The sequence below is a fragment of the Vanacampus margaritifer genome, chromosome 15 (genome assembly GCF_051991255.1).
Source record: "Vanacampus margaritifer isolate UIUO_Vmar chromosome 15, RoL_Vmar_1.0, whole genome shotgun sequence".
NCBI lineage: Eukaryota > Metazoa > Chordata > Actinopteri > Syngnathiformes > Syngnathidae > Vanacampus > Vanacampus margaritifer.
Genome location: NC_135446.1, coordinates 19,308,609 through 19,318,817, shown reverse-complemented (window position 1 = coordinate 19,318,817; position 10,209 = coordinate 19,308,609). Strand labels below are relative to the sequence as shown.

General features: G+C 39.7%; 1 protein-coding gene across 3 annotated transcripts in view; it reads right to left on the bottom strand.

Annotated features, from left to right (window-relative positions):
- Positions 1 to 104: 104 nt before the first annotated feature.
- Positions 105 to 10,209, bottom strand: part of sema3c (sema domain, immunoglobulin domain (Ig), short basic domain, secreted, (semaphorin) 3C) — a 39,210-nt gene continuing 29,105 nt past the window's right edge. For 2 of the 3 annotated variants that reach the window (XM_077543486.1, XM_077543487.1), the window contains exons 13-18: positions 9,950 to 10,038; positions 7,913 to 7,954; positions 7,673 to 7,830; positions 6,170 to 6,237; positions 5,115 to 5,245; positions 105 to 2,490 (exon numbers count right to left, since the gene is read on the bottom strand). In XM_077543486.1, coding sequence (XP_077399612.1) covers positions 2,068 to 2,490; positions 5,115 to 5,245; positions 6,170 to 6,237; positions 7,673 to 7,830; positions 7,913 to 7,954; positions 9,950 to 10,038 — 911 coding nt within the window. In that variant the 3' untranslated portion in view covers positions 105 to 2,067. Of the gene's footprint in view, positions 2,491 to 5,109; positions 5,246 to 6,169; positions 6,238 to 7,672; positions 7,831 to 7,912; positions 7,955 to 9,949; positions 10,039 to 10,209 lie in introns of all 3 variants that reach the window. The other variant, XM_077543488.1, reaches the window with a different exon arrangement.

Sequence of the window (10,209 nt, the reverse complement as noted above, 5' to 3'; positions counted from 1 at the left end):
ACATGCTAGTTCTGTTGATTTGTGTTTATATGCTTTGTGGCTTCAAAGGAATAAAAGCAGAAGTATCCCTTCGCTCCCTTTTAGCATAAATCACTATGCCGTGGTTATGAGCAGGATGTGGGTTTATTGAGTCGAAATGTTTGGAGAGAGAAGAAAAAAAAAAAGGATTTCTTTGACTCGTCCTGTGTGAATTGCGTTGACAGAATGCCGATTCAGCAAAGTGTCAAACGGCAGATTTATGGCCACGCTACGACGTGACCAGCAAGAATACAAAAGAAGTGAATTCACATTCAAATGCAAAACTTTTATACTGTACATCACACAAAAAAAAAAATGTCACTCAGGAAACTAAAGCTAGCTAGAACTAGCTTAGTATCAAACAAACTCCACCAGAAATGTTATCTTAAACAACATGACTACAAATAAAGATTATTATTAGTGTGTGAAAAGGCCTAAAATAATTTAAATGTAAAGTTAGCGGCTAAGCAAAACGAATTCCAACCAAGACCAGCGGGGAAATCTTGACCCGTAAACCAAATCTACCCGCCTGTTAATAAATTGAAGACGCGTTATGATAGCGTTAGCATGTTAGCTTACCTTTGACTCTCATACGAACGCTCGACACATTTATTCAGGCCATCAGTTCCACAAATAAATAGAAAGGGTTGCTTACGTCGGGCTTGAAACGCCACGTCCTTATCGACATGAACTGATGATCTGCAAAAAAAACAATACATTCAAATTAAAGTCTCTGCGAATTGCAGATACAGTCGTATTTACACAGACAGAGCGCGTATTCACATTAAATAAGATAACGTAATCTTTATCTACATGACGTATTCACAACCCGGCGGACATTTTCTGGTTTTGTGCTGATGAAAGCACAACTGTGCTACCTCAATGGTTCTCAAACTGGGTTCCCCAAACCACTTGGGAGTCTGCAATATAATTGGCAATAAATTATTTCAGTATGTCATAACATTTAGAAAAGTGAATACCGACATACTGGCAGCCGACTACTTCTCCCATATTGTCACGTACGTCTGACATCTTAAAGGGACAGTGTTTAGCGGCATCTAGTGGTGAACGAAGAATTCCTTTTTTTAAAAATAATACTATTAATTTTAAAAATATGAATTCAAAATTATTGCATTCTATTAGTTTACCACAAGATGGCACTAAATCCTACACACTGTCTCTTTAAGTCTTTCAAAAAAAAAAAAGATCAAAAGGGGTATTTTTTTGCAGTTCTATTTTATTTGACAATAAAGGTGTCTTTTTTACAGTAAAAGGTATAATTTTGCGAGCATAGTTCTATTTTTGAAATTCAATTGTTAAAATATGACTCGGTGTTCCTTGTTGAACTTTGACATTCATGTTTTAAAATTACGATTGTCTCATAAGAATACAACTTTTGTCTCATAATATTACTTTATAACTTTATACTATATTAAATCCCATGGCATTTCGGGGTTTAATTCTTTTTAGGACTTTGAGGTACTATTTGCTGGTCCCTGGACCCCAAAAGTCGTAATATTCTTATATTAAATTGACTTTAATATCATATGATGATGACTGTTTTAGAAAATATGACTTTGTTCTTGTAAAACTACAACATTTTTGGAATATGTATCTATATTATCCTAACATTACAATTTTTATAACATAACACTCCAACTTTTTCATTTGTACGACAATCATGGCTACCCGTGCAGTAGTTAATTTCTCCCCTTGACCCCAAAAGTTTGAGAACCCCCGCGCCATCATCTCATGTGCAAGTCAGTCCATTACAATCTATGAGCATGCGCCACAGAAATAAATATTTGCAAATTTTGATCTGGGTTGTTAGGCAGACATGGAAATGCCGATTTGGCACCATTTCCCCCCCAAAGAGTCAAGCATGCATCCATCTTCTTCCGCCGTCTTATCCCTAACGAGTGTGTCCCTTTTTAACCTGGCATGGCAAAAAAAGGATCCACGCTAATTGTTGCTGTTATGTTTTTCTGGTGGAGCCTCAAGTAGCGGCTGGTGTTCCGGCTGCCTCCTGGCCAGCCGTCTGTCCTTCCGTCACTCCTCCGGGAGCTGATTGCGCCGGTTGCGACTCTTCCTGCGATCCAGCAGGGGCTTAAGCTTGGCCAAGTCCCCCCTGAGAGGCCCCGGTGGCGGGTGCGAAACGCTCTTCTGCTGCTCGTGGAGCTCCTTCCTTTGCTTCCTCTCCTTGCAGTACTGCTGCACGGCCAGACTCTCGGCCGGGCTGAAGGCCTCCAGGAGAGCCTTGGGGTGCGCCACCGACCACGGCCACGGCGAGCGCCCTCTCTCGGTCAGCACGCCGGCGGCGGCGGCGCTCAGCACCCGCAGGCGGATCTTAGCCACGGTGCGCTTGAAGCCGTTCTCGGTGGTCAGGCAGTAGTAGAGGCCCTGGTCGGACGGCTGGGCCGAGCGGATCAGCAGGCCGTGTTCCGTGGACAGCACGCGCTCGCTCAGCTTCACCTGAAGTTCACACGGACGGCCGGGAAAAAACACAATCGGCCTTTAAGGACGACGGAATGGAACTGAGGTCCGGTGCAGTAATTACACATTCAAAAATCAACTTCATTGAAGGTTATTGAATAAATTGTTCCTCGTTTGAATATATATAGTTAAAATAATTCCCTATAAAATCTAGCTTAACTCATTCACTGCCATTGACGGCTATAAAAATTCATTTGAAATATTTCTATTAGTTTAGCATTTCCCCCCCACTTTTGTTAACAAGAGTATGAAAACCTAGAAAAAAATATATAGTACATTTAGAACAGATATAAAATTTGTGATTAACTCTTTCACTGCCACTGACGTTTAAAGACGTCAAGTAAAAACCTACGCTTCACTGCCAATGACGTCAAAAGACGTCATCCAATGATTTTTTTTTTTTTTTTTGAAACGGGTAGAGGAAACCCTCCCGCATGTCTGGTCAAAGTTTCAAGTCTGTCTGTTGTGCCTAAGGACTATTTTTGGCCCCTAGAGGGCAGCGATGACTCTCTTTTGACAAGATCGGGTGGGCGTCAGTAGAGGCGGAGCTAGAGCGTCGAGCAGGAGATGAGAATGGAAGACAAAGGAAAAATGGCGGCCGGTCGCGAGGAGCTCACACCCGAGACGTTTTTTTCAAAGACCAAAAGCATCGCTGAAAAAGCACATTGTTGACGATGATCATCATAGATGATGAAGATGAGGGTGACTCCGTGGTTGGAAAGCATTGACGCGGCAGTAGAAGACGTTAGATGGAGCTAGATGGAGGAGGGAACGGGCAATGGCGAGCGTTTGCAAGCAGCTCTACACTTACAAGACGAAAGGCATCGACCAACGCTAAAATAGTGCATTGATGACGACGGTGATCATACTCGATGATGATGAAGGTGAATCCGAGCTTGACGGCGAAATTGGAACCGCTGACGCGGCGGCTATTACGGTGTCGTAACGCGGAGCGCAACCGAGCACGCACAGGCGGACGTTCGATCGGACGACGGAGAGTGCCCCGAGTCCAATGCATATTCATCGGAGGAGTGTGTACAGTCTGCTACTTGCTTTTTATTCCCCGGAAAAAAAGGCCGTCAAGAAAGTGTAACGTTTGCACGCAAAACGGACCAATGTGAAAGTGAAAGTAAACTGTTGTGCGAGTCCAGCGGCGTCTCCTTGCACGCAGGGGAGCGTTACAAAAGGAAAAACTGTATTTGAAACATCCACATAATTGTAAGTAGTACCACAGTTGCACACATTTGGAAATAGTTTGCGAAATTGTTTTGTCAAATTGTTACACTGTTGAATGGAAATAAACGTATTTTGCAATCAAAAAACACTTTTTCATTGTTGGTGAAAGCGTTTTACAGAAGTAAAGCACTATTTAGGTGTTTGTGGCATCATTCATGGACAAAAAGAAGTGTACAATTCACTAGAGTGCATGAAATAACATCGTTTCACAAAAAGCTCTTTTTCTCCGTTTTTTGTTTCAAAAGAGAGCATTTCGGTGAAAGTAACCATTTTCTATTGTTGATTACTGAAGAACGGAATAAGGTAGAAACAAACTTTTTTTTTCTGATGAAAGCTGAGAGTCCAATCTTTCATTTGGTAGTATGTGTGTTTCCATAGTCCAAACACAACATTTTCTGTGGACCTTGAAAGATCACTCAAAATGCTTAAATCGGCTGGCAGTGGGGACAACCCGTTTCTGAAAACGTCTGGCAGTGAAAGAGTTAATTGTGAGTTAACCAGTGAAGTCATGCGATTAATTACGGAAAAAAAGGACGCCACCAATTTTTAATAATCTTTTTTTTTTTTCTTAAAAAAAAAGGAAGAGTTAGGAAGATTATTAAAAATTAGGGGCATCAGGTGATTACATTTTTTTCTCATAATTAATCGCATGACTTCACTAGTTAAATCATGATTAATCACAAATTTTATATCTGTTCTAAATGAACAATAAACATTTTTTTTCTAGGTTTTCATACTCTTGTTAACAAGAGTGGGAATTTTTTTAAACTCTTTGACTGCCAAAAACGTTAAATAACGTTTAGTAAAATCCTATGGAGGAGTGCCAAAGACGTTAAAAGACGTTTGTTTCAAAACAGAGGTGAAACTAACCATTTTCTATTGTTGATTACTGAAAAACGGAATAAGGTAGAAACAAACTTTTTTTTCTGCTGAAAGATGAGAGTCCAATCTTTCATTTGGTAGTATGTGTGTTTCCATAGTCCAAACACATATTTTTCTATGGACCTTGAAAGATCAGTCAAAATGCTTAAAATCGGCTGGCACCCACGGCATCCCTTTTCTGAAAACGTCTGGCAGTCAAAGAGTTAAACATTTTAACAGAAAAATAATCAACTCAAGGGGTGTGTGTGTGCAAGGCTACAATAAGTGTGTGCAATTGCAACTGGTGTAATTATTACACTTTTTTTTCACCCCAAGTTGTAAAATGTTATTTTAAATATTTTACTATGCCAAAAAGAATTTTTCAAGGGGGTGGGTCTTCTCTGCTGAGATTTTTCAAAGGGTGCAAACCAGCTACTGCTACTGTTAGGCGTCAAAGTGAAAGCTGTCCTGTGATTGGCCACTGGGACGCTTTGACGTCACCTGACCTCCTTCCTCCTGTCGCTGTCCCTGTGGATGAGCCAGCGGATGGACGCCTGAGGCGGTTTGGGTAGACACTCCAGGAAGGTGGTGTTGTTCCGCACGCCGTACTGCGTCATTTCTGCCGCGTTCCTGTATGCTAACGCGCGCACACACACACAAAAACATGCATTAAACTGCGGCCATGGAAGAAAAAAAGTGTCTAATCGGCTGAGAATTGTTTTTTTTGTTTGTCTCCTAGTTATAATACAGATTTTTTTTCCTGGAAGAAATAGGACTTCAAAGTCATAAAATTCAAACAACTTTTTTCCCCCACAATTGTTTGGAATGTTACACTTTCCTCATAATATTCTGACATTCAATTCTTGAAAAAGTAGGACTTTAATCTCGTAAAATTTCAAATTAACGCTTGAAAAAATGCATTTTCAATCTTGTAATATTCTGATGCTTAATTATAGAAAAAATATAATTTTAATCTCAGATTATTCCAACATTTAATTCTAAAAAAAGCTTTTCAACTTTTTAATTAATTTAATTGAATACATAATACAATTTAATTAATTAATTACAAATACAAATGTAAATACATATTTTCTGTGTTTAATTTTGTTAAAAATAAACTTCAATTTTAAAATATTGTGATTTTTAATGTTGAAATAATTCAATTTTGGAATCAGCATTTTCCAACGTTGAATTTAGGTAAAATACAAAAAATCTCATAATATTCTGACAAAAATGCCAAATTTTATATTCAGACGTTTAATTCTTGAAAAATACAACCAATCTCGCAATATTCCCTTGAACCCAAAAAGAAAAATTATTTAAAAATCCCCCCCCAAAAAAAGACTTTAATGTTGCGAGACATCAACTTTAAATTTTTAAATCCTGTAATATCGAAACATTTCATTCTTAAAAAATAAAACTAACCTTGAAATGTTCCTAATAATTCTTAAAATGAGACTTGACTATTCCCACTTAGTGTCTTTATTCTTGGCCTACTTTGACACTGATTTTTTAATTCTGGAAATCCATCCATCTTTAATCTGGGAATGTGCAAAATCACCTTTGAGGTTGAACCCTCTGCACTGCGTGAGCGGATTTCCGTGCATGACATCCTGCCTCCTGCTCCTCCTGAAAGCAAAGCAAACGTCAGGTGGACCTGTCGTGTACGCGGCGGCGTCCCGACGTGCCACTCGGACCCTCGCGTCTGTGTTATGTCTGCGCACACTAAAAGCGTAGCGACTGTGACGTGCGCCTTCAAACGTTCCACTCATGTCCCCCGCGCAGGTTCTATTTCTATCCTCATTTATCTCATTGTTCAGTCGTGTCGACATGACTGACATCAATACGAAATGTCTGCAAACAATTCTGCTTTTGTGAAGACAAAAGATGAGATCAGTTATCAGCGACGTACTGGTCAATAAACAATGTAGAAATGTTTGTAATAACACGATATTACAAACAGTACACACTCTTTCAGGTTGCTGAATAAAGTAAGTCAAATTGAGCTGAAAGCACAATAATAAACACGTTTTAAAATGTCTATACAGCCGATAGGGAATGGGGCAGCCTATAAATAGTGAAAATTCACGTATATCTAATGCCCATTGAAACAAAAACAATTCTAACTCTGACTTAAAACTGACTTATTTAAAACCACAACATAGCTTTGCCGTAACAATAACCAGGGGAATAAATTCTGTATCCTCTGCAAAGAGTGATATATTATTGCAGATGATTAACTACGATTCCATACTTTCTTTAAAACGGAAGTCAACCCCCAAAATAGGTTTTGACAATAATATGTTTTATGCAGCCCCACTAGACTAAATATGTTAATCTGGTTAATATTGCGTAATACGAGTTAAGCAGCAAAACACAGCACTTTTTATCAATATCAGAGAGCGGCCATTTTGCCACTTGCTGTCGAGTGAAAATGACATCACAGTTGGCTCAGGTCTCATTTAAAAAACAAATCACAGCTCAGCTTCAGAAAACAGGTGAGCTGTGATTGGTCGTTGCCTGAGCAACTCTGATGTCATCTTCAGTCGACAGCAAGTGACAAAATGGCCGCCCCTGGATTTTGCTTCATAACTTATATTCTACAAATGTGATATCAATCAGAATGTCAGGTATAGACTAGTAACATATTATTGTCAATAAATGTTTAACTCTTTGACTGCCAGACGTTTTCAGAAAAGGGATGCCGTGGGTGCCAGCCGATTTAAGCATTTTGACTGATCTTTCAAGGTCCACAGAAAATTATGTGTTTGGACTATGGAAACACACATACTACCAAATGAAAGATTGGACTCTCATCTTTTATCAGAAAAAAAAAAGTTTGTTTCTACCATATTCCGTTTTTCAGTAATCAACAATAGAAAATGGTTAGTTTCACCTCTGTTTTGAAACAAACGTCTTTTAACGTCTTTGGCACTGCTCCCTAGGATTTTACTAAACGTTATTTAACGTTTTTGGCAGTCAAAGAGTTAAGGTTGGCTTCTCCTTTAAGATGCTAAGTTACATTTTAAATAAGGCGTTAACGACCAGATTGAGTGACGTGCACCTTTTTCCGCTGGGGTAGAAACGCGAGCAGCTGAGTCCGTCCCAGGCGCAGTACGGATCTCTGGCCAGACAGCAGTCGGCGCAGGCCGAGCCGTACGCGTGGCAACGATGCAGCGACACCTGCGACACGCCCAGCTCCGAGCTCGCGTACAGTTGTTGCTGCAAAACACGACAAAAAGGAGGGCGAGGGTCGCCTCCTCGGCCTCACGGGGATTTGAGTGCAAGAAAGTGAAACGCTTACTTTTTTGGAGGAGATCCTCAAGTTGGTAACCGGAGCTTGGTTCTGGGGGAAAACACAAAGTTGAAATTACACACGTTGGACATTTTTCTATTCGACATTCAGGAAGTGGAAACACACGCTCTGTGGTTTCAAAGTAGGACAAGCAGCTGCAGGCCACCCGCACAAGTTAATAATACAAAGCTGCAGCCCAAAAAAAAAAAAAAAAAAAAAAAAGGTGCTCCAGTTTTAAATCCAAACTCAACATTGTTATCTCTGAAAAGGCTTTTGGCTATTGTGTAAAGCTGTTTCTAATATTGTGAAAGGCACACCAAGAGAATAACATTAGACAATGAGAATAAAGTGCTTATCAAATACAATAGTCATATCTCAGCCCAAACACCCTTTTTTGTGTTTTAGACTCAAGTTGTAACATTATGAGAATAAAGTCTATCTATTCTAGTTAAAAAAATCAAATATTGTATTTATTGATAAAATGTTACAAAAAGTAAAAAAAGGTAAACATTAGATAGTTGTATTTTTTATAAGATTGAAAAATCATAATAATATATTTTTTAAGACAAAGTCTCAGTCTTGCAAGTGATTTTTCAGAAAAAAAAGTAATTTTTTGTTAGAATAAAGTTGAAATATTTTCTGATTTTTTTTTCTAGAAAAACAGTGAAGTAGTAAAAGCTATGAAAACAAGGGTAAAGTAAAAAACAAAATTAAAGAAAAAAAGCGTAGTATGAGAATTTAAGTATTTTTATTGAAATTAATTTATTTAGTTTGAGTCGATTAAACGAGTTGAGTAATCTGACAGGAATAAAGGCATCGTTTTGAGGAAAAATGTCATGAGGAGAAAGTTGCTTTTTTTTCTCCAAGAAATCTTGCAAGAATTGTTTTTTTTTTTTTTTAAAGGCACAGTGTGTTAAATTTAGCACCATCTAGTGGTGAACTAATAATTCATTCATTTGAAAAACACACAATTGATTTCAATAACATGCAAATAAATATGTTTCTTCACATCAACACACATTTCTTTTGTTAATATAATCAGAGGTCTAGTAATCGCTAATCATATACATAGGTCGCGACGCTCCTTACAGGAGGCTGACATGTTTTACCAGTCACCATCTTTCTGCTATTGATAAGGAGAAAATCACGAAGGTAGTTAGCCCTGGTGGTGTCGGGTCCAATGGATCGACCGCTACAGCTACGGGTGGTTGCTGCTGAGTCCCGTGATTCAAGCTCTCGCCGCTTGTCTCCCTCTGGCTTTTCTCTCGCTAGCTTTTACTACCTTCTCCCGCTAGCCGCTCCGGCTAACTCCTGCTCGCTCACTTGCTCACACGCCATCGCTTACCAGGCTGCTCGTTCCCTCACGCCAAATTGTAATTGGTAGTAATGGGTGGTAGGCTCGCGAAGTCTGGTTTTCTGTGAGACACCGTATCGTGCGTGCTTAAAAAGCATTGCATTCTATTAGTCCACCACTAGAGGTCGCAAAATAATGTACTGTACTGTTAATGAAAAAATTGTTCTCAGAATTAAACCATTTATTTAATTGAGAATAAAACGAATAATTTCAGTGCACCTTTTTGTCTAAAGACAACTTAATATTCAGATTTTATTTGTCAACAAAATACAACTTCAATTTTGTAGTAACTACTAAGCTTTTTTCATTTTCATCGAACATAACTTTTTGTTGTTGAAAAAGGACTTTCTTCACATTAAGCTGCGACACATTTTTTGTGTGCGCGTGAGCATTCCTCCGTGAAATTCTGAGGAAATAAACGCTATGAATAACATTTTGACGCCTTCAGGGCAATAACAGCAAGCACGTTTCTCTGCGCTTCCTTTGGGACGGTGGCACAGGAGTTGAAATTTGCATACTTTGATGACGTGTTTGCCGTCACCTTGCAACACTCAGTGCTGTGCAACATCCCTCCCGGCCTTCATCTCGCCTGCCCGTGAACCTCTCGCACCCTCCTCCTCCTCCCTCCCTGCCTGCCTTTGATTTTTTTGGGGGTAAAGAAAGTAGGGGGAAACAAGGCGTCGGTAGCAGACCTTAAAGACTTGCAGCTCTTCCAGGATGAGATCCTTATGCAGGGACTGATTGGTGGGCAGGGCGATCACTTTCTGGACGCTTCCTTTGTCTGCGGAAAGAAGAGCTCGGTTAGCGAGTGTCCATCTGGGCAAAAAACGGCCGAGGATTCTCGCGAGCGCCCTTGAATGATGAGACGCGGTCGGCTGCTGGCAGCTGGTCAAGAATCCGGCCTGAAGAAACAAAAGCGCTGCGTGCCGGATCAAACAGTGGGGAAGCGCAG